General features: G+C 35.8%; 4 protein-coding genes across 4 annotated transcripts; all 4 read left to right on the top strand.

The window, feature by feature from the left end:
* Positions 1–1,794: 1,794 nt before the first annotated feature.
* On the top strand, positions 1,795–4,712 carry LOC131949157 (interferon alpha-inducible protein 27-like protein 2B). The gene is made up of 3 exons (XM_059310934.1): positions 1,795–1,851; positions 3,327–3,596; positions 4,286–4,712. Exons 2-3 carry the CDS (start codon positions 3,337–3,339, stop codon positions 4,710–4,712), a joined length of 687 nt encoding a protein of 228 aa, XP_059166917.1. The 5' UTR covers positions 1,795–1,851; positions 3,327–3,336.
* Positions 4,713–11,561: 6,849 nt separating this feature from the next.
* Positions 11,562–13,632, top strand: LOC131949158 (uncharacterized). The gene is made up of 2 exons (XM_059310935.1): positions 11,562–11,887; positions 13,292–13,632. The coding sequence occupies exons 1-2, from the start codon at positions 11,562–11,564 to the stop codon at positions 13,551–13,553; spliced, it is 588 nt and encodes a 195-aa protein (XP_059166918.1). The 3' UTR covers positions 13,554–13,632.
* A 2,286-nt stretch (positions 13,633–15,918) lies between these two features.
* Positions 15,919–19,960, top strand: LOC131949163 (uncharacterized). The gene is made up of 4 exons (XM_059310950.1): positions 15,919–15,999; positions 16,702–16,915; positions 18,479–18,668; positions 19,100–19,960. Exons 2-4 carry the CDS (start codon positions 16,720–16,722, stop codon positions 19,635–19,637), a joined length of 924 nt encoding a protein of 307 aa, XP_059166933.1. The 5' UTR covers positions 15,919–15,999; positions 16,702–16,719; the 3' UTR covers positions 19,638–19,960.
* Positions 19,961–22,460: 2,500 nt separating this feature from the next.
* Positions 22,461–24,976, top strand: LOC131949161 (interferon alpha-inducible protein 27-like protein 2A). Its single transcript, XM_059310945.1, has 3 exons — positions 22,461–22,545; positions 23,664–23,944; positions 24,708–24,976. The coding sequence occupies exons 2-3, from the start codon at positions 23,709–23,711 to the stop codon at positions 24,928–24,930; spliced, it is 459 nt and encodes a 152-aa protein (XP_059166928.1). The 5' UTR covers positions 22,461–22,545; positions 23,664–23,708; the 3' UTR covers positions 24,931–24,976.
* The last annotated feature ends 226 nt before the right edge of the window (positions 24,977–25,202 follow it).

Genomic DNA, 25,202 nt, shown 5'->3' with positions numbered 1-25,202 from the left:
GGTCAGCTCGTAACATATAACTGAATTACCAGGATAGTACATTCTTACATTCTTACGTTCCCTCAAGTTTGGCCTGACTGTACAATTTTTGTCACAATAGAAATCTGCTAGTTTAAGGCGTATGTTACTATGTTATGCATCTCCATGCGCATTTTCTGCAGGAAGGGCCTATATTTATAAATGTTGGAAAACTGCAGCCCTAGATTTCTTATTAAAAATGTTTGGGTCAAATTATTTATAAAAAATGTTTGCATCATACATTGACTTTCTTTTATGTCCTGTTTTATAGGTCCTTGATTATAACTACTATAATGGTGAATAGATGTATGTATAATAACAGTTGTTTTTTTTTTTTTGTTTATTTTGGCCAATTGTTTCGTCAATTTTTCATTGTCTAGGGGTGATACTGCCCTCTTAACTAGAACCTGATGATTAAAAAAACCATGTCTATGTCCCGAGTTGTCATTCCCCGTAGTGTTATATAAGTATAATTGGTAAAGTTTAGAGGAAATCACTCCCGCTTTATTTTTTCATTCAGTTATGCATATTTTTTAATGATTGAAAAAAACGTGTAAGGAAACCATGTTTATCATCAAAATAAGAACATAGACTAGATCTATATAAATCCAGTGATAAAAAGGCCCAGTGGCGTAGTGAGGTCGGGTGTCACCCGGTGCCGGCACTTAATGTTGTCACCCCCCCCCCCCCCCCCCCAGAGGCGTAGCGACCCTTCCCGGAGACAAACTTTCAATTTTCGATTTGCACCCCCCCCCCCCCGCAGACTTTCGATTTCCACCCCCCCCCCTCACATTTTCTCTATATATTTTGCTATTTTTGCCTCGGTGTCACCATCCCTAATTAGTGTCACCCGGTGCGGTCCGCACCCCCCCCCCCTCCTAGCTACGCCTGTGAATAGGCCTAACATTCACCTGTACAGTGTTCAATCACCTCAATCAACCCATCTTAATTTTAAATTTATAAAAGGTAGGGCAAATTTTATTGTCATATAATTTTACCAAGATCTAGATCTAGACTCTATCAGTTTATTTTCCACATGCCGTAACAATTAGGAGGCAACCCTTCATTTTAATTTTCAAAATTATACGCATGATTATGTTGATTAATACAAGAAAAATTATTAACATTTCGGCGAAAATGCGAAATTATTCTAACGCATTAAAAAATAAATACTGATGTTTTTTTTAATCAGAAAACAGTATGCCCTAAGTTTTAAAAATTCTTCTAGATCTAGATCTAGATCTAAATCTAGACTCTATTAAACTCTAGATATAGATTTACAGATCTACATCTAGTTACTATTGCTTGCTACACCGTAGGCGTATCTGGTTGCTAACAATAATATGGCGTACAGACCGGATGCATGATTTCCGACGATTTTTTAGTCTTAGTTTTAAAGCCCATCTTAGAATTACGTTTAAAATGTTTACCACGAGCAAAATGGCGGGTTTTCTCCTTATAAAAATATGCTGTAGGTGGCAAGGCTTAATATGCCAGAAAAGCATTTTAAAATTTGCTTTAGAGAATGAAGGCTAAATTTAATAGTTGGTTAAATATCGACCCAGGGAGTACAAAAATCAATTGGAGTCTGTAGAACTATTAGGTTTATCAGTCTCTGAAAAAAAAAATATTGCAAACCCCTTTTTTTTATAATACACAGCATTTGAATGACAGCCAATTTTTTTTTTTAAACCAGGTGACCGCTATTTGGTGATCACTAGTGAGGAACTATGGTGCATTGCCAATTAAAAAGTCACACCGGATTCTTGGTTTGCTTCAAACGTAAGAGTGATATAACAAGTGTTGACGTGGAGAGGTGTGTCCTGCATGGCAGTGAGTGCCAATTAATATTAAATTAAGTAATTTAATTTAATACGAACTAAAAACTTCAAAATTAGTACCTAATTGATTAAATATGGATGTCTATCATTCATTGGTCATGTTTAAATCGAAAATTGAGTAGGCCTAAATTTTAGATTTAGAATCTAGATCTAGTAAGAAAAAAAAAATGGGTCAGTAGGACATTACCCCCCCCCCCCCCCCCCCACCTCCCCACCCCTTGAAGCACATACACACAATTTTGGTAATCTAAATATTGGAATTTCTATATAAAAATATGGGAATTACATCATTTTAAAGAGTTAAAAACTCCACAAAAAGATGGGTTTACCATTAGTGAATATAATAGATTGAAGGGAACACTGAGCTACATATTTAAATATATTATTATTATATATAATATATAATCATTATATAGCTCAGTGTTCCCTTCAATCTAAATTCTGCTAATTTGGAGATAGAAATAAGAGAAAACAAAATCAAAGACAGAGTTATGTAACATTGCACAGTACTACCCCACTGCTTTTTGTAAAGTATTATATTAACTATGAAAAACTACCACCCACAACCCAAATTATGGGGCGGCAATGTCAAATGGTAGAGTTTACTCCTGGTAACCTAAAAGTAGGGTTGCCAGATACCTTTCCCAAAAATACTGGACACCTTTCCATCCTTCCCTTCTCAGGTATGCCGCAAAGCAGAAGAAGGGGGGGGTAACAGAGTATTATTCATATACTTGTCCAGTATTTATATTTATTTTATCCTTGACAGTCTGCTCAAATACTGGACTGTCCAGTTCAAAACTGGACACCTGGCAACCCTACCTAAAAGTCTTAAGTTTGTATCCCTGGCTCAAGTACATTGGACGTCCCTGAGTCCACTCAGCTTTGATGTGTACCTGACTATGATTAGGGACAGTTAAAACAGCTGTTTCTTGTTTCTATACCTTCATATGCCAAGGTCACTGATACAGGTTAAATCGTCTTTGCTGCTCCATGAACCATTAGGTTTATAAGGTTACTTTATTTTTTTAATTACCCAAATTGTCTCATAAAAAACTAAATTGTACACAGTCCATCACACATACATTTATGTTTTAAATAAATTATGCAAATACTGCCTACTGGTTTATCCTATCGTGACAATAGACCACAAAATATTTTCTCGAAATGTAGATTTTTAATAAAACCTCAAAATTTTAAAATAAGTAGCTATGACTTCTTAACGTTCTTAACCATGTGAATGCAGACATCTAATTTACTTTTGAATTTTTTTAGTAATTATTTCATCATCATTACAAAATTTGTAGTTATTAAAAATGTATGCTGAAACAAATTTTAATATGTTTTATTTACAGTGCTCCAGAATTTATTTATTTTTGTACTAAATCCAATTGTTGAGGCATCCAACAAAAAATTATATTTATTTGGTGTATTGATCAATAAGGTTTTTTTATAATTTTTCCCCAGTACAGTGAAAATGGAAAATGATGAGAAACCTGTTGAAGTAGGTGACAAAAATGTAGGGAAGAAAAAACCTGATCAAGTTAATGGGGACTCAGCCTGTCAGAAAGAACCGAGCTGGACCAACCGGTTAAAAACTGGTGGTTTGATTGCAACCGGAGCTGTTGGAAGCGTAGCTGTGGCTACTGCAGTTGCTCCAGCTCTGGGATTTACTGCAGCTGGTATTGCAGCTGGTAGCATTGCATCTGGTATGATGTCAACAGCTGCTACAACTGGGTATGTTAGATTACATTGTTCTGCGACATTGGATGGTATTTCTAATTTAAATTAATTGGTGTGTAGCCATGAACACTAACATTTGTTACAAGGGGAGGCTACACAGAATTATAGCAGCTAGAGCTCCTTGAATATGATTAAAGTCATGTAATTAAAATAAAGAGGACTCATATTATATATGTATAGTTTAATATGTACTGTCCATTTACTAAATGTATGTATTGTATCAGTAGTTGATTATTTATTTGATGATCTATGCTGGATGTAGGTCCTGATTTTTTTTTCTTCTTCAAACTTGAATGGTTTATTTGTGGTGGTTTATTTCTATGAAACCATGTCATGGTTGGGGTTTGATTAGAAACATTAGGACAAATGTATCTGATATGAAATTCTTGCATTTGTACAAGTCACCTCATTACTTGATGAATGCTATAAAACATATTTATTAAAACAAAGACAATTCAGAGAGTATATATTTAAAAAAAAAAAGGTTGAAAAATATTTATTGAAATATTACCTTACAGGAAATATTTAATTAAAAATTAAACAAACTACTTATTCAAATAGAGAGTGGCTAAAAATGTAAAAAAAATACATGGTTAAATAACGCTCAGATCTTTATAAGAAAATGTGTATAAAGCTTCTACTTTGTTGATTCATTTCAGCATTACCTCTCTAAATATTTTCAGTGTGGGTATGGGCATTGTCTCTACATTACAGTCTGTTGGAGTCCTAGGATTTGGAACTGCTGCTAAAGTTCTGATAGCCTCTGGCGGTGCAGTTGCTGTAAATAAAATTATGGGAAATAAAATTAACGGAGTTGGTGAATCCCCTGAAGACCCAAGTAATCCATCAGTGTCTTGTGTGCCGAATAAGAATAGTAATAATGTTTCTAAGGATGACATTACAAAGTTAAGTGATCAGAATATAAATAAGCAGGGTACCAATTGTGAAACCCATAATACAGAAAATGAACAGAATCGACAAACATCCTTGCAATACATAACAAACATAGCTCTGCTGCCATTTGGGGGTATAGCTTCTGTTTATAGAGTTGTGGCAAGTAGAGTGATGGGAACTGGTCAATCTGCTGATGAGAATTTCCAGAAAAAATAGATGGTCAAATAATCATTTTAAAAAATTGTGTGAAACTGTTGTTCATTCAAGCAATGCATCTAAATTTGTCAGGCTAAATAAAATAAAAAATGTTATTTAGATTTAGAGATCAAATCTGTGATTAAAGATTAGAGATAAAAAATATATGATACATTGATGACAGCGGAAAAACTCACACACACAATAAAATATGTTTACTCTTATGGTAGAGTTAAAAAGCTGTTTAAAAATGTTTGGCTTTTTTCAGTCTTGGTTTATTTAAAATTAAATTAAATTTTATTTTTAAAGAATATTTTAATTCCGAAGTGCAATTATAATATGTTATTATAAGATGTTTGAATAACAAAGCTCCACATAAAATGCTCTATTAACTATACATATATGCACATTGTTTCTATACATCTTATTTATGTATATGCTGTTATGTAAATATTTATACATTAATTATTCAAATTTATTTGAAAGGATTCAAGTGATTTTGTAGCACAAGTTTTATTGATATTTTACATTTTATTTTATTTTCTAGCATATGCATTTCTCTAGGCTTGTAGCGTTCTATTTAACAGCTCTAGATTTTTATAGAGCTTCTTATTCTTAAACTCAAGCACCAAAAAAGTATCCACATTCTGTGTTATTTATGTATATATTATTATAAAATAATAAAGCAATTCACAAACTGTTTGATTTCTAGTACATTTTGTTGTTTTTTGTTTGCTCTTTTTGCTTTCTATTATATTAGTATAACATCTTTTATTTTGTAACAGAAATGTTATATTCCATTTTTTAAAACTGTCAGTGTTTGTTCTGATTAACTAAAGTAAACTAATATCTGTGAACTGGTGTTTATGTGTGTGCATGCATCTCATACCTAGAGTAGCGGTTCCTTGTACTGAATTATCTTGCAGTCTGTTGTTAATTATTAAAGCTGGACAACCATATTGTTCAGACCATCCAAGCAGAATCTATCTCTGTATGGCTAGAGAGACACTACATCAGACTGCAAGACACCCTGGATGTTCAGTTACCCTACATAACCTAGAATAAATTTCAAACAACACTCATTTTGTCCTGTGCGAATAGTTTCTAACAAGACACATTTCTTACCATGTTAGGTATAAGAATTTGACTTTTATAAATGTAATAATATAGGCCATTATGGCAGAATCTTTCAGATGTCTTTAACGGGGTTGACGTGGGCCTGCACTGATCCACCTAACTGATAATCCATTAGTGGTCGTCCATAAAGGACGTCACACTCGTAGAGGGGAGGGTGGGGGTCCGTAAATTTGTAACTGTGTGTGATGGGGGGGGGGGGGGTTCAGATGATGCGACGTCACACTTTTGCATTATAAAAAAGCAATGTTTGAAAATGAATTTTAGACGTTATTTCGTGTTTTAGAAAACTTTTAATAATTTTTTTAAAAATACTCTACATTGACAGAGTTCAGACAAGATTGTGGAAAATGTCGATGTTTTAAGAAACTGCAATTTTGAGGGGTGTTGTAGGCTGAGGTTTGACATCATTTAAGGGTGGGGGCTGGCTTTTTGTGACGGAGGGAAGGGGGGAGGTAAAAATTGTCAAAAAAAGCGTGACGTCATTTATGGATGACCCCATTATGTGACAGGGGCGAAACTAAAAGACCCCAGCACAAAATCCAACCAAAAATACATTTATTTTCCTGCACCTTCAAATAGATCTACTATACTGTATCTAATACACACAGCTGTGTTGAAATAAATCTTTAAAAATCTACACCAGCAGTAGTGTGAAAGAGGCAAATGTTCAAACCACTTCCATGACTTACTGCTCTTCTTTAAATAGTCTAATGGGGAACGGGGGTGCCCCTAAAGTTTCTTTAAATAGTTCGTACTCATAAAATTAAAATAAGTCAGTGGCGTAGCGAGGTCGGGTGTCACCCGGTGCGGCACTTAATGGTGTCACTCCCCCCCCCCCCAGAGGCGTAGCGACACTTCCCGGGGACAAACTTTCAAATTTTCGATTTGCACCCCCCTCAAACTTTCGATTTGCACCCCCCCCCCCCTTCAAACTTTCGATTTGCACCCCCCTCAAGTTTTTTCTCTGTATATTTTGCTATTTTTTGCCTTGGTGTCACCCCCCCCTAAATGGTGACACCATTTAGGGGGGTGGCACCAAGGCTAAAAATAGCAAAAATATTTTAAAAGGAGTCCGAAAAAATGTTTTTCGGGGGGGGGGGGGGGTTACTAATGACGTATGTATTCCCAAAAACCATTAATACTAGGTAGGTCGCTAGATTAAATGTCCCACCAATCAAGAAAACAGACACTTTATATGTGTTAAAAAAGTATAGATATAAGCCTCCCCCCCCCCCCCCCCCCCCACCCCACAAAAATACACACACACCATTTCTTGCTTTATATAATTGAGTTATCTCCCTTTTGTAATGGGATATAACCAAGGTTTATTGATTTTATCGAAAATATACTTGTTTCCCTTTACGGAAATCGTTTGTTAGATCTACGGCTAGGGTGGTTTCGCCGAAAACATCGCTGAAACCTAAATGCAGTTCTATTATGGTACAAAACGTTTGTGGGGTCAGCAAAATTGAAACTTACTTTTACATTTAAAAAAAAATTGAAGACTTTTTTTTTTGTTCATTGTAATAAAATGTATCATCAAACCAGAGGCGTAGCGACCCTTCCCGGCGCCCGGGGACATACTTTCAATTTGGCGCCCCCCTCGGGAGCAAATTTTCGATTTGCACCCCCCTCGAACTTTTCATTTGCACCCCCCCCCCCCATCAAACTTTCGATTTGCACCCCCCTCGAACTTTTCATTTGCACCCCCCCCCCTCAAACTTTCAATTTGGCGCCCCCCTAAGGTCGGCGCCCGGGGACATATGTGCCTCCCCGCCCCCCCCCCCCCCTCGCTACGCCTCTGCATCAAACTCAATGTTGACTGAGCTCTCAGTTTGCTGAGATGTTAATTTAAGTCATTTTTTGAAGGGGGTGGGGGCAGTGGGGAATGTAAAAAACAATCATGAAGTGTGTTGTTGTTTTTTTGTGGACAATCCTTATAAACACTAGTGTGGTAATTTAACAAAATTTATTTTTTGCAAAAATATAAAATACACTCATGCAACTGGTCAGGGGTCATCCATAAATGACGTCACGTTTTTGTGACGATTTTTACCTCCCCCCTCCCCTCGTCACAAAAAACCAGACCCCCCCCCCCCCTAAAATGACGTCACACCTCAGCCTACAACCCCCCTCAAAATTGCAGTTGAATTTTTTTTTAACATCGATATTTTTCCAAACTCTTGTCTGAAATCTGTCAAAATAGAGTATTTTAATGAATTCCTATTACAATTTATTAAAACGGTTGTCTAAAGCGCGAAATAACGTCTAAAATTCGTTTTCTAACATTTCTTTTTTTTTTTAAATAAAAAAAATGTGACGTCGCACCATCTGACCCCCCCCCCCCTCCCCTCCCCCTCATCACACATCGTCACAAAATTACCGACCCGCCTCCCCCCTCCAAGTGTGACGTCATTTATGGACGACTCCTCAGTTAATTTGCAAAAGTTACTCTTTAACAACCCCTACGAACACACCGTCAAAAATTTACGAGCCCTATAATAACCCTTACTCTTACTCCCTCTAAACGTGTGACGTAGTTTTACTATGAACAAAACAACCGTATTTAGTATCGAGTCTAGGTCTAGATAGAATCTGTTGAGAATCTATAATCTAGATCTAGATAGATCTAGATCTAGATCTACATTGTCTCTTTAGAAAACAAGTAATTAAAAAAGGTCTAGTGACAATTTTAGCGCAATTTCCTTGTGTTATCTAAAAATAGCTCTGTCGTAGCGTAAATCAAGAGCAGGGTTAGTAAAACCATTGGTTTTTATTAAAAAAAATTCAGTATTTTACATGTTTTATTTACAATAGAGTAACATGACTAAAAACCATTGCGCGCCCAGCTACCGAACGTGACGTCGCAGCCATTGAACGTGATGGCGCAGCTATTGAACGTGATGACGCGTGTGGTGTGGTTGCATAAAATGCCTACTAATTCGGTCCAAATTTTAATTAATTAAAAAAAAAATTGTGACCAAACGAAAGGATATTTTTGAAAACTTTCTTCGGCAATATTGTTCTAAATTATGGCAGGAATCGATTGGTACATGTTTCAAGTCGCTAAGTGGTCTGGTTGCCGAGATATGGGCCAAAAACTGCATTTTTTCGAGTTTTTTTTGGCTTTTCCGGGAAATCCATGAAAGAAACCCGGAATTTTTATGGCCTATGTTCATCCTCGTAACTTGCTTAACATAATTGCTTTGGAACTAGTCCTCGATATTGCTTCGTTGAGGAGGAGATACGACTTAAAGCTGCGGACACACATCCATCCACCCATTCATCCATCCATTCCCAGAAAAGACGAGTTAATAAACGCAATTCTCCAGAATGGAAATTGCGCTAAAAAAATAGAAATCGAAGTTTTATTAAAGAATTGGTAAACCAGCAATAATAGATCAAGATCTATCTAGATTCTAGAACTTTAAGGGAAACTACTCTAAAAAAGAAATCTAGGGTCAATCCTGTAGTCACGCCGAAGTGTGCAAAATTCTCAAGTCTAGATAAAAAATAATAGATGTAGTAAAAGTAAGCAAGAACAGTAGATCTAGTAAGCTAGATTTAGATCTAGATCTATATACTATATAGTAATATAGTATTAATGGCCTACTTTACTTAACTTATTACAATATAATATTAGTATTATTAGTATTAGGCCTATCATTATTTTCATTATGTATTCAAGTAGAAATCTTCTAGATCTAGATATCTAGATCTAGTTCTAGATCTAGATCTATCTACTAGATCTATGTAACTATTAGGCTAATTAAAATAATAATAGATCTATATTAGGCAGGGGTCATCCATAAATGACGTCACGCTTTTTTTGACGATTTTTACCTCCCCCCTCCGTCCCACGTCGTCACAAAAAGCCAGACCCCCCCTAAAATGACGTCATACCTCAGCTTACAAACCCCGTCAAAATTGCAGTTGATTTTTTTTTAAAACATCGATATTTTTCTAAAATCTTATGGTAACTCTGTCAAAATAGAGTATTTTAATCAATTCCTATTACAATTTATTAAAACAGTTTCAGTTAGATCTATCTAAAACGCGAAATAACGTCTAAAATTCGTTTTCTAACATTGCTTTTTTATAATGCAAAAGTGTGACCTCGCACCATCTGACCTCCTCCCCTCCCCCTTATCACACACTGTCACAAAATTACGGACCCCCTTACGAGTGTGACGTCATTTATGGACGACCCCTTATTAGGCCTAATAGTTAATGCCTAATAAAATATATAATATATATATATAAATATAAAATATATATATATATTATATATATATATATATATATATATATATATATATATATATATATATATATATAGATACAATATAGGTAAAATCACAGTTCCGGAATAATAACCGACGCTATATCGTGATTTTACCCTAATATATATAAATATATATAGGCCTATATATATATATATATATATATATATATAGGCTATATAATATATATATATAATATATATATATATCTATATATATACATGCCTATATATAATATATATAGGGCCTATATATATAAAATATATATTAAAAAAGTATATTTAGGCCTAATCTACTAATAAAATCAATATTTATTAGTAGGCTTATTATATACGCCTATTATATACGCCTACTACTTTCTATACTTATACTAGAGCCCCCATGGCTATTCACAGTGGGCTGTAATTTCATGCTAAATACGACTGGGAAAAATATTTTACAATAATAAAAGCATTTATTGTGACTGAGGACTGAGGTATAGATAAAGATAGTAGCGCTATTTAGATCTATATTGTGTTATGTTTTTATTTTAAAAATTATTATGGTTTAAGTTTAGCTTTTAGGCTCTAAATCTAAACTAGTCTAATTAATAGATCTAGTAATTTTTAAATAAATAATATTAATTATGCATCAGTTTAGTTAGTAGTTCACATTGCTATTCAACTGTCAATTAGCATTTAAAATTCGCATAGAACAAATATCAGGTGAAATAGGTGAAAATGTCAAAAGACCAGTTTTCTGATATGTTTAAACCCGCACGTACCGGCACATCAGTCACTCACAGTTCCACTCAACCACACAACTTTATGTCTAAATTGGTGTTTTTAATATAAGTCTATCAAAAACAGTCACGACAGTGAATAGCCCTAATACAGCTATTCACAGTCGACTGTGAATAGACACTTCAATAATTTTAAATTTTAATAATTGAAGGTGGTAATGCTACTAATCCCACCTGTAGTCTATTTATAGTGTTTGCTCCTAAAATACTATAATTATGAAGGCTTGGTTTGATGAGTAGGTCAACGTTTGTATACATTTCAAGACATCCCTTCAGTGTTTGATAGTGTCAGTCACAAACCAATCAAGTACATATTTTCTTTATGATTTTATTTTTTAAAAATTCTATTAAAGCATCGTACAGGAAATTTGTAATCTCATTTCATGATTAATTATTGCTAATGATAATGAAGGGAGTTCATTTTTGTCAAGACATGACACACAACCCTATATGGGCGTGGTATGTGACCTGACATATTAAAATGAGATTGTTTATATTATTCTTTGAGTTTATTTTTAAATTAAAACAATGCAACCAGCACACTGGTTGGTTCAGGCCAGGTTCACGTTCTGCTAGGGATACAAAGGGTTTAATTGAAATATCAACATAACATTTTTTTTTTAAATGATATAACAATGAATACTTGTTCTTGTTTTTCAAGTTTCCATAATGAACAGCAAGGAGAAAGCAAACAGAGGGAATGATGACAAACTACTTTTAAAACAGGACATGGCTGATCCATCACTTTCCCCTAATGACTCTTTACCATCACAAAATCTATCATCACAACATAAAACAGCTTGGACTGATGATATTCAGTGGAACCAAGTGCTGAAAAAGGGGGCTAAAGTTGTTGCTATCGCTACTATTGGCTTTGGTGGAGGCTGGTGTCTACCAACAGTAATAGCCTCAGGTTTAGGTTTTCAAGCAACTGGGATTGTAGCTGGAAGCACAGCAGCAAGCCTGATGTCGGCAGCTGCTACATCATCATCAAGGTAGATCTATACAGTTTTATATTTATCAAATTAACTGTTGGGGGGTCGGTATGGTCGGGTCGGTAAAGCTCATGGTTGCTAAAATAAACAGTCCTGAGTTCAAGTCCCGGGCAGATGATCCTCGATAGCTGGGGACAGCAACCCATCTAGGAGAGAAAACTCCAAAATCATCAACTGCTGCCTTATAGATCTAGTTTGTTCTTGGGTGGACGGAGTCTCAGGAAGCGAATTCAAGAAGAAAAGCAGGCTGAAATATGAGTCAACAGCCTATATTGCACATAACAGGTTGACATGTAATACTTAATTATGTTGTAGGAAATCTCGTCCAACATTACAATTAAGAACGAAGAAGAAGAACTCAATGTTTTATTATAAACAGTGGCGCTTCAGGTAAAAAAATGAATCCATTTCTGACTGGGTCTCCTTATATGTCAACTGAAATCCCAAATTTTAAAAGGCTTACTGTAGAAAAAATAAAAGTGATGAGCCATTGTACTGATACAAATCCATGTAACAGTAGTCAAGCTCTCTTAAACTTAAATCTGCCTTATTGACGATTTGGTTTCTAAACGATACTTTTCCTACCTGTTATAAACCTGGATCCATAGGTCAAGTATATTTCTTTTGAATGATGTGTAAAAAAATTGCTTACATATTTTAAAGGTGACAATTTCTTCTTTGTCTAACTTCTTAATTGTAATATTAAAGTGGATTTCCTCCAACACAATTAAATATTAAGTGTCAACATACTTGTTATCCACCATATGGCCTGTTGACTCAGATTTAAGTCTGCTTTACTTTCTGGATTTGCTTCCATAGCCTTCATCACCCCAACGTTCCCTCTAAGTCGGAAAGACTTGTGTGCAACTTGTATTTTGTGTGTGCAGTGTTCTAAAAGTCTTATACAAAGATATAGGCATTTTATAAAAGGACTGCGCTGCAGGTTCAAAACTACTTTGAAGGCCGCGCAACCTAGAGGGAACACTGCCTGCAAGGCAGCAGTTCTTTTGATTTGTAGTTTTCTCTCCCTGATGAGTCTCTGTTCCCAGCTAACAAGCCTGATCTCAGGGCATTTTAGAAAAGATTAAACTTTTTTTAAAAATGTGTATTTAGTTACCTGCATACCACTAAATATTTGCTTTGATACATATGATGGTTTTATGGGAGGCTTGAATAGGGTACATTCTTCTCTACTGCATAATGGGGATTCATAGACATAAAAAAATATATTTTGGCTTATAATCATTTTAGCTATTTTAAACAATAATCATATGAGCTGTTTGTAGACATGGACAAAGATAAATTTTTTTGTTAAAACTTTCAAATTAAAACAAACCAATGAGTTGTTGTTTTGTTTTTGTTTTTTTTTTAAATAATTCTCTTGTAAATTAATTTTTTTTTTAGTTTTGGCATGCCGATCATCTCAGTGCTACAGTCAGTAGGAGCAGCAGGGATGGGGGGGAAAGCTGCTCTGGGGGTTGTGGGCACCTTAGGATCTAAATTTTTGGCAGACCGGTTTTTAACTGCTACTGTACCTGTCAACTTGGACAACTCCGGTGACCAAAATACAAAGAGAGAGTTGGTTGCTGGGGAACCAGTTGAGTTGGAAAAGTCAGGGAGCCAAGAAAGAGAGCAGAAAAAAGTGCTAGTGAGGAGCAAACTTTAACTATGTACTTTATGAAGCTTTGTTTATGTTTTTTTTATGGTGATGTCCTTGTAACTTTATTTCTGATTAGTGCTGTGTTTTTTTTTGACGATATTCTTGTAACTTCAGGCATGATTAGTACTGTTTGTTTTTTCATGATGATGTTTTTGTAACTTAAATTTTGATTAGTTTTTTTTTTTTTTTTTAAATGTTTTTTCAGGCATGTTCTTGATGAAACTTCAATTTTGCTTAGAGTTGTGTTTATGTTTTTTCATGGTGATGTTCTTTAACTTCAATTTTGATTGGTGTTTAACCAGCAATTGTTAGTCCATTTTCTTCATATGTGGCATGCTCAGATATTTACACATTAAGTTAGACTTTCTGATTACATTTACATTCCAAGGGCTGTGAGCATATTATACAACACAGAAATTTGACATTTTTTATTTCACACTTGGTCCTATCTTGTGGGACCGTGTGTGTGGTAGAATGGTAGAGCATCTGTTCAGATCTTGTTTTGGCTTGTGAGTGCTGAATGTCCCTGAGTCCACCCAGCTTTAAATAGGTACCTGACTTAGGTTGGGGAAGTGAATGCTGCTGGGGACAGTGCTGACCACACCAACTGTTCACATACTGGGGTCAAGAAACATATGGACTCTACTTCATCTGCCTAATGTATCATTTAGTCTAATCTCATTCAACTTTTATACACTATTTCAAAAGAAACTCAATGACAGTGTTATTTAACAGTGTATCATTTTGCTGTGATTTAAATTTTTGTTTTACCATCTTAATATGTGCCTTAATTTTCACAGTGCAATTTCTAGATCTGATGTTATAAAACTTATTTTTTTAAATTTTATTCTTTAAAACATTTGACGCCCTGATACAAATCTCATTAAGGTGGTTATTGTATATGTTTGTGTTGTATATCTTTTTTATTAATTAATTTATATTTATATATACAATGCACATTTTTTATACAGCTTTATGTTTTCCTTTGCTAAAGTGTGGAGTTTGATCTGTTTATTATCTATTGCAAGTTTTTAATGGCATTTTGAAATCCATTTGTTGCTATGTTTAAATTTTTTTTAAATGTTTAAAATCATCTTGTGAAACATGATCACCTCAAATTTGGTATAGTTTTAGGTAATCTCCATTATTTATGTATACACACCTGGGCATTAATAATTGAATCTATTATTATATTAGTGTCTCATTTAAAAGCTTGAAATAAGCCACCATTTTTACCCATTTGTTTTTCTTATAGTTTTTGTCCACAAATTGAATTAACATGTCACACTTGTAACAATATTTTGCTCAAATAAAAAATATATATTTTATATATATATATATATATATATATATATATATATATATATATATATATATATATATATATATATATATATATATATATATATATGACATGAAAATAAATGACAATTATCTTGATAATTTCTGTTAGTCATTTTAGTGTGATTGAAATTATGTATGACCAAAGAACGCCAGTTAATGTTACAAATTATTGTTAAAAGTAACATCTGAAAACCAATAAACAAGATTCCTTGAACTAAAAGGTAACACCACTTAGCTAAAACCCCATGTAAGGGTAAATAAAATAGCTACTTTGATTTCTTACGTTGAGAATCTCTAGCTTTTATAACAAACACTGCTCTATACAATTCATGCTGCCATTACCAGTAAATCACATTTAAGTCCATGTGAACATTGTGATGATCATTAGAATGCACCATACAACTCTGATGATCAAATATATTTGAGATAAACAGTCCAAAGGCAAATTTTACATTGAAACATTGTATCCATTCTTTTTCTCTACTATTATCACCTCGAAACAGTTGCCTAGTAAAGTTGCTGACCCCAAGTGGTTTCCATATATATATATATATATATATATATATATATATATATATATATATATATATATATATAAACAAAGATATATATATATATATGCATAGATATACATATATATAGATGTAGATATGCTTAAATATATACATATTATATTATTTTTTTCTGTCAACTCATTTCATAAAATAGCTGGCTTCTCAACTTTTCAACAAATGTATAATATGCATTTTCAAGGGCGTGGGGCTATTATTATGGGGTAAATAAAATGTAAGGGGGGAGGGGGGGTAATAGACCAGAGGTTTGTGTACTAAACCTTCATTAGGTATATCATTGACATTACGGTCACGTATTAAGCCGAATATGGTTGTATTGTTTATTATCACTACATGCTAAAAAAAAACTTTTGCAGGCCTAAGTATTTTTTACGACTGATATCAAAAACCTTTCGATGACAAAACGTAAAGAAATGAGGTCAATACTATAAATAGCACTTTTTTCCCAATAGTTTCTGTAAACGAGGTGGATCGTTTAGATAGCTAAACATGGCTTGACTTGTCTGGATTCTACTGACGAGGCTTAAAAAAAAAAGGTAAATTCCTTTTTTATTTTAAACATAAGCAGAAAGCAGGGAGTTGTTTTTCCTTTTCATTGAAAACAAAAAGAAAGATGAAACAGCACTATATTTTGACCTAGTGTCTAAACGTATCCTCATACATGCTGACCTGGAGTTCAAAATAACTTTGTAGCCAATTGTAGAGTGTAGATTAAAAAAAAATATAATACGTTTTTATTTTATTTTTGCACTAGAATTGAACCAAATTTAAAACAGACCACATGAAAAATTATATAATTTATAGACTATAGGCCTATATATATATATATATATATATATATATATATATATATATATAGAGAGAGAGAGAGAGAGAGAGAGAGAAATATAGAGATAGGTATGTATGTAGTATGTAGGTAGGAAGATAGGTAGGTAGTAGATAACAGATTAGATTGAATAGATTTACTTCTTCATGGTGTTAAATGGCTGCTTATTAGAAGGATTACATAAATAAAATAAGACAACACTAGGCTACACAATATTTAGTTTATATACAAATTATTGCTTTAAATGTTTCTAATAAAGGTGTAAAAATATAAATTGTATTAACTCTATAATGATTTCTCCCCTTTACAATATTTTCAAAATCACAGTTTTTGTAGGCTTAAAAGTAAAGTTCCCTTTTCAAACCTGACGGAATGTGGATTTCCTTGTGTGTGTGTGTTTTCTTTTCTCCAGTAAAATAGTCGAAAGAGAATGAAACGAATGGTGAAACTAAATAAGGTCCTGCGGACCAAAATTTGGTCTCAGTTGATAGCTAGACCAAGAGTTTCTTCCGCTGAACCTTCAAGCTGCTCACAGAGAGATTCCTCTACATCAGATCCTGATCCTTCTACAGAAAGAAATACTTCTGGAGATTTGGGACAAGGAAACCCATATTCACCAGATACAGGTAACTAGAATCGATCCCATGGTGAGGGGGGGGGGGGGGGCTTTGGCCTGCTTCACCATCTCCTTCCACTCAGAGTTGTATGTTGCCTTTATCCATGTCTGAACTCCAAGATGCCGTGTGTCTTATCTACATCATCTATCCATACATGCATTGATCTATCTGGTGATGTGAAATTTACGTGAAGGTGTATATGTGGGACAAAGTGCTGTGTATATATGTGTGTGTATGCGTCTGTGTGCGTGCGTGTGTGTGTACACCTTATTATTGTGTGGCGAGTCTGTGTTTGTTGACATGTGTGTGTTGTACGGAGTGAACGAGTGTAATAAAGGAAGCGACTGGTCGAGTGACAGCGAGTGTGTGAGTGGAAGTAAAGAGATGTGTAGCGAGGCTGTCAAGGGTTAGAACGAGAAGGTACCATGTTGTCCCGAAAATAGAGAAATAGATTATAATTTAAACACCACTTTCACCCCTCTCTGATTTGGATTCTTCCCATATGATCTAAAAATTGCAATCTTCTTTTTTATGATAACTGAAGAAAGATGGTAAATATTGGTGGTATTTTTGCTGGATCATAGGCAACTCACCATCAACTTGGTCAGATATAATACTACACGTACAGTTCGAACACGAAGAGATAAATTAAGATGTACGAGCCGACCCGCCGCGTATCATACGCCGCTATTTAGTTGTTTTTTTTTCTACTTTTCAGTAATTTATAATTTGTGAATTCGACAGTACCAATGCTGCAATTGAAAATATTTGCTTAAAAACACTAACCCCCCCCCCCCCCCCCCCCCCCACGTGAAAGCAGCCTCCTATTAGTTACCTCCTCTAAGTTTAAAATCGTTTCAAACTAAATTATCTGCCCCTAATAGCCGTCACCAAACCCGTCTCTATGATTGTAAAATGTAAACAGAGTGAACACCGCTCACCAGATCATGTGGGGGTGGGGTGGGGGTGGTAGTGATAGAGAGGAAGAGAGGGGACTGCAAAGGCGCGCTTGCAGCTTGTTTTCTAACTGATCCCAGAAGAGAATTATATATATATAGATAGACTCGTACAGGCCCGAATAGTTAAACAATCACTCGTTGTTAAGTCGGGGTTGATCTTGCGAGTCATTTTGCGCTGGGTGTGCGGTAGTGGATGGCCAATAAAGATTTGGTTTTTGTGTTGTGTGTGCTTGTGTGTGGTCGTGTGGTAAAAGTTATTACACGCCCGACTCGATGTTCAGGGGCAAGGCAGCATGGCGCAGTTGTGTCGCTGTGCTCTCCGATACCACCAAGCTATACAATTTCTATCTTCCTAACTTTTGATCTGTACCCTTGTCCCAACAACGCATTTTAAAATATATTATACGATCAGTGTTTCTTTCTGACTTTTTAACACCGTGGTGGGGGATGGGGGACTAAATATTTTGGAGGGAGAGGGATGACTAAATTTTCCGTAGGGGGGCGGACACTGGTAAAAGTATATATTTTTATATAAATTTAATTTCGTTTGGGGCGTGTGGGGGGGTGTTCTTCAGGAAAGAAACTCTATTTACGATTAATATCACAATTACAGGACCAGATAAAACCTTATCTGCACCAGATAAAGATGGTTGGAGTAACAAAAAAATAGCCTGTGTTGCCGCTGGAGCTGTTGGTACTGTGGTGCTGGCGCCCGTAGCTGTGGCAGCAGCTGGGTTCGGAGCAGGCGGTATCGCGGCCGGGAGTTTAGCTGCAAGTATGATGTCAACGGCGGCTACATCCGGGTAAGTTGTTGCTTCAGTGGATAGGTTATACCAGTAGAAACAGACAACAAACACAGAAGGATGTATTGTTTTGTGCATAATGAAAGGGTTGTAAAAAAAAAGACGGCGTGGTCGAATGGTAGAGCTTACGACTTCTAACCTGAAAGTCTAAGAGTTCAGATCCAAGGCTTGAGTCTGTACGACGTCCCTGACTCTAGCCAGCTCTGATGAGTACCTGACTCACGTTCGTGAAACTAAGGCGGCTGTGCATAGTTCTGACCACACTATCCCTTCATATGTCAAGGTCGTTAAAAGAGATGAACTCCAATTCATCTTGGGCACGAACGGGAAAAGATTAATTTTGTGTAAAACGTTGACACGATTATAAAATGTATAGCCTCGTTTCTTTGACCGTCTAAGACTGTAGTAAATGTTTGATTTTGATGTTTTAGTGTCGGTATGGGCGTCGTGTCAGTGTTGCAGTCGGTGGGAGCAGTAGGATTTGGAGCCGCGGCTAATGTAGTATTGGCAGCTGGTGGCGCCGCAGCTGGAAGAGCTGTGGCTGGTGGCGTTGTGAATGGTGGAGGTGTGGATGGTGGAGTTGTGAATGGTGGAGGTGTGGATGGTGGAGTTGTGAATGGTGGAGGTGTGGATGGTGGAGTTGTGAATGGTGGAGGTGTGGATGGTGGAAATGTGAATGGTGGAGGTGTGGCAAGGGGAAGCGTTGCTGTTGGGGGTGTGGATAGTGGAGTTATAAATGCCATACGTGTGGATGGTGGAAATGTGAATGGTGGAGTTGTGGATGGTGGAAATGTGAATGCTGGAGTTGTGGATGGTGGAAATGTGACCGGTGGAGGTGTGGCAAGTAGAAGAGTTGCTGGTGGAGCTACCAGTGTTGGTTTTGTAACAGCCGACCACAACGACAAAGCCTCGAACAAAGCTGCCGAAGTTGGGAAATGTCAAAGTCGTCTTGATCAAAAATTGTTTTAAATAAAATGTTTGAAATAAAACGAATGCAGGATGCGGCAATAGAGACGTAACTCTTCTAAAAAGAAAACTACGTAAATAAAAACAACACTGATGATCGGTATCAATAAGGAACATTAAACGCTAATTTGAGTTGTAGAACGAATAATAAACCGTCGATTTTTATGTTTATAAAACTAAACCATCACTATTTTTGTAAAATAAACTCTTGCTATTTTTATTTTTACATGTGTTTTAGTTTGAGAATGATTGTCGGAATGTTGTCTGTATGCATTTAACTAGAATAAATTTTTACGTTTTTAAAGAGTTATATTATGTTGTTATGTGATTCTAAATAAAACAATAACACAATAATAATAAAAAGTGTGAGTTTTTGTTTATGTATTGTTTTTGTATTGTTCTTAATTGCTTGAATAAATGGTTGTCTAGCTTATACAAACGGAACGTCAATAAAAAAAAATTCATAAAAAACGTTTTAATAACAAGCTTTTATGTAATGATGCACTAAAAAGTAGAAAATAAATTATAGACTACTATTTAAATAACTATAAAGAAAAGCGTGGGTCACTTTAGTATCTATTGGATACCTTTACTAATGTTAAGGAAGACACCCACGCTTTTCTTTATAGTAATTTAAATAGTAGTGTATAATTTATTTTCTACTTTTTAGTGCATCATTACATAAAAGCTTGTTATTAAAACGTTTTTTATGAATTTTTTTTTCAGTACTTTACATGTTTTATTTACAATAGAGTTACATGACTAAAAACCATTGCGCGCCTACTGAACATCACGTTCATTAGGCGCGCAATGGTTTTTGAACGCAGCCATTACGTGATGGCGCAGCTATTGAAGGTGATGACGCGTGTGGTGTGGTTGGCTAGACATGCCTACTAATTCGGTCCAAATTTTAATTAATTCATAAAAAATTAATTAGGCATCCAATTAAGTCAAATTTAGTTTCAGATTGCATTGTCTTCATGTCTTGACCCACGTGCTAACTTTGAATCGTATCGGTCAAGTAGAACTGTCCGAATTTTCACTCCTGCGTTTCCGTCTAGACTGACGACTGACGACAGAGGAAGTGAGTTAAATAAAAGCTTGTAAAAAATGAACGTTTCTGGCAGAACAATTCTTTAGAATCGAATATTTCATTCACCCTTATCATATTCCCCCGTTTCTGCCCTCCGCACGAGGCAAATGAAGTAGAGTTCATCTGTTTCTGCGACGTCTGCATATAATGGTATAGTGTGGTCAGCACTATGTCCAGGCACCTTTGTTTCCTTACCGTGAGTCCGGTGCCTAATAGAGCTGGGTAGACTCAGAGACGTCTAGCACGCACAAGTCATTCCAGAGGCGTAGCGACCCTTCCCGGCGCCCGGGGACATACTTTCAATTTGGCGCCCCCCTCGGGAGCAAATTTTCGATTTGCACCCCCCCCCCCTCGAACTTTTTATTGGCACCCCCCCTCAAACTTTCAATTTGGCGCCCCCTCTAAGGTCGGCGCCTGGGGACATATGTTCCCCGCCCCCGCACCCCCCCCCTCGCTACGCCTCTGAGTCATTCATATCCAGCAAATTAATGGGTAGCGACAATAAAACATGACAATGTGTGCTTTGTATTCATTTACAAATTCCTCGATTCCGTCCCTTTCTATACGTATCTTTCATTCTCCAATGCCTAAATCAATATCAGGTATATACTTGTAAAACATCACTATAAAAATGCCTCCATTGTATAAACAATTAAAACATCATTAACTGTGTCGAAAGATGCTTGATCTGTTATCTACACGCTGGGCACATACACATTGAGACATGTGTTATTATACCTTTTTATTCAATCAATGATGACAACCGCGTACTTTAGGCTAGTTTCTCAAATTACGTCGTCCAAGTGAGATACGTTTTCTGTGACGGGGTCGGGTGCGGGGGAGGGGATATGTCAAAGGCGTAGCAATGGGGGGGGGGGAATATGCCCCCGGGCGCCGACCTTAGGGGGCGCCAAAATGGGTTGGAAAAAGTAATCAAAAGTTTGAGGGGGGTGCAAATCGAAAGTTAAGTTTGTCCCTGGGCGCCGGGAAGGGCCGCTCCGCCTCTGGGATATGTAAAGTGTGTCGTACAGTAAAGTTTCCTTTAGAACATGGCGGTCCATGTGAAGTAGAGTTCACCTGCTTCTGTGACCTCGGTATATGAAGGGATGGCGTGATGAGCACTATACCCAACAACCTTTACGTTCCAAAACGTGAGTTAGATATCCATCAGAAGATGTACGGAGAAAATGTAGACAATTGAACTTTTTAGAGGGGATTTCTTAATACTTCTAAATCATAGTGGTTAATTAAGCTTGTCAACAGTTGTTTTATTTGATAACACTACAACCAAGCGATGGGCCGTCAAACAACTTAAAGCTGATTGTCTTGTCCTGGTATATTTTGTCCTGAGATCATCTGTCCTGAGATCATGTGTCCTGTCACCATATATATATATATATATATATATATATATATATATATATATATATGTATATATATATATATATATATATATATATATATATATATATATATATATACATAGATCAATAATTTAACATAACTCTTTTTTTTCTATTAACGTAACCGTTTATCCAAATATGTCACTATTGTGAAGAAGAGTAACCATCCTATTCCTCTTTAAGAAAAGAAGAAAACTGCTTGTGCCATTGCATCTAGCTATTAATAGAAACATAAGTGCACACGCTTTCTTTCTTTACTCCTCTCGAGCGCAACACGCTTTCTTTCTTTACTTCCCTCGAGCGCAACACGCTTTCTTTCTTTACGCCCCTCGAGCGCAACGCGTCCTGTACTGTGTGCCATTATCTCTGGAAGTGTCGACTCAAAAATCTAGAGTTTATTCTTCTGTGTGTTGTCGTATGTACTTTTTGTATATGTTTTTTTAAGATTACCAAGCAGTTTTAGCCTAGTAATTATATTAGATTACATAGCACATCTGCATGTTAGAATTTAAATTTCTTTCATTATTCAAAAAGTAAGTTTTACACACTAGGCCTGTATGGTTTTCTTATCTAGATGTGCTCCCGCGCGTTCATAACATATTTAAACATGGCATTACCTGTAGGCCTACCATACTTTCTGTAGCAGTCTTGGTTATAATCGAGTTGTAAGCATAAAGTTAGGAGGAGTTGGCTTTGATGTTTTAAGAATTGTTTTTTATATTTATTAATAGTTATATATATATATATATATATATATATATATATATAATATATATATATATATATATATATATATATATATATATATATATATATATGTATATATATATAAAGATTTTTAGGTTGAGAGTAGAGAGATGTAAACGATAAGCAAAAGAAACCTGCTATACATGTTTCATACATATGTGTGTGTGTGTGCATACGTGCGTATGTGTGTGTGTGTGAGTGTGTATGCATAAAATGATGTTTAGTTCTGTATCGTGAAGTGTTCTAGGCGTCAAAGTATAAAAGACTTTTTGGATAATCAACTTAAAAATGCGGTAGGCTTGGTATGAATGTGAATAGTTTATTGAAGCGTATTTTACGTTCAGTTGAAAACTGCGAGCTCCTTGAAGAAGAAATAGTTTATGTAGAAACCTAAAATACGGGACTAATTACTATATTTAAAACCGAGTGAGATATTACTTTTTTTTTTAACTCTGCGATATTAGTAAAAATAAATTTATTGCAATTTTCATATAACAAAAGAAAAACAAAAAAAAAACTTTAGAGTTATTTCTATGTAGATTTAATGTGCACTAAAACTGAGATCTGTTGTTACTAGATTGTATAATAATGTTTCGATTTTTTTTTTTTCCATTAGAAATTAATGGTGGAAAAAAAAACACAAACTGGAAGAGAGAAAAAAAAATAGAAAACAATTTCGCTAGAAAACCCTGAACAACTCCACAACAGTGTCTCAATCACAAGATCAAACTTTTCTTTCACAACAAAGAAGCTCTTTGATACGATATTTAACTAATTTAACTTCAGCTACTGAACAACCAGGTTGTGAGTGCGACTATCTAGGGCTGGGCCATGCAACACAGACCCAGCAACAGTGGGGGAAAAAAACCTGACTCGGGGCCAAAGAAAAGGCCACCATCAATAGAACAGCGAGGCTGGAGCTGGAGAACAATTGCGTCTGTTGCCGTTACAGCTGTGGGAGCCGTGGCCCTGGCGCCCGTAGCTGTGGCGGCAGCTGGGTTCGGTGCAGGCGGTATCGCGGCCGGAAGTTTGGCAGCGAGCATGATGTCCACGGCGGCTACATCCGGGTAAGTCACATACAACATTGGCGTCACGATACTTTCATTGAATTTCCCGCATCTCACCGGAGTACGTCTTCTTCCCGACCCACAGTTCCCGGTCATACCCCCCCCCCCCCTCGGATATACCCCCCCCCCCCCGACATAAACCCACCGACGTAAAGCCGATGGACATAACCCGCCTGCTCCCCCCCACGCCCGCACACCCCGACCAGTGTTTCTTCCATGGGGGGGGGGGGGGCTTGAAATTTTCGGGGGGGGGGGGGGTACAATGTTGAAAGTATATATTTTCTAAGTGAATTTCATTTCGTTCGACTTTTTTCAGAAACTCTGACACCGACCTACCCCCCCCCCCCACCCCCCTCCTTACGAAATAGAAGAAATATTATATTTAAATAGGAAACATGTACTTTAACCACTGCCCGCCCCCTCCCTAAAGTTTCAAGTGCAAAATGTTCGAAAAAAACCCTAGTAACAATAAAGACTTATAGAGTCATTAGTTCTATAACCAATAATATTTTTAGAACATACCCATTTGAAACTAGGATCATACGTTTCAGTGCATTTAAATGAATTGCTTTTAGTTTATTGAATAATAGTTATATATATATATATATATATATATATATATATATATATATATATATATATATATATATATATATATATATATATATATATATATATATATATATAACGTGTTACATGTGTGTGTGTTTCTGTACTCACTTACACTTAGCATTCATTCCATCAATCCTATACTTTGTTTCAGTGTCGGCATGGGCGTCGTCTCTGTTTTACAGTCAGTGGGGGCTGTAGGATTTGGATTGGCGGGTAATGCGGGGCTAGCAGCTGGGGGCGCCGCTGTCGGTGGAGTTGTAGCACGTGCAGCGAAGGCCATTTTCGGCCAGGGAGATCAGCCAACCAAAGAGGACGATGAGAATGATGACAGCAGTGATGATACCGGTCATGGTGAAACAAAAAAGAGAAAATAAACGTGTGTAGAAGTCAATAAAAATAAAACGATGTTTTTACACTTGCAATATTTCATTCTGTTTGCGCCCGAATACCTTTTCCGTCTAGAGTTTTGAACAATGTTATATATATATATATATATATATATATATATATATATATATATATATATATATATATATAATTTATATGTAATTATATATGAATATATGTCTATACATATGTAAACATATTTATATGTATACATATATAATTTTTTTTTAAATATTTATATACATATATATATAGGCCT

This window comes from Physella acuta, unplaced genomic scaffold (assembly GCF_028476545.2).
Source record: "Physella acuta isolate Inbredline_101_S28 unplaced genomic scaffold, ASM2847654v3 ptg000676l, whole genome shotgun sequence".
NCBI lineage: Eukaryota > Metazoa > Mollusca > Gastropoda > Physidae > Physella > Physella acuta.
Note: the sequence above shows the minus strand (reverse complement) of the source record. Positions and strands in the feature narration are given on the sequence as shown.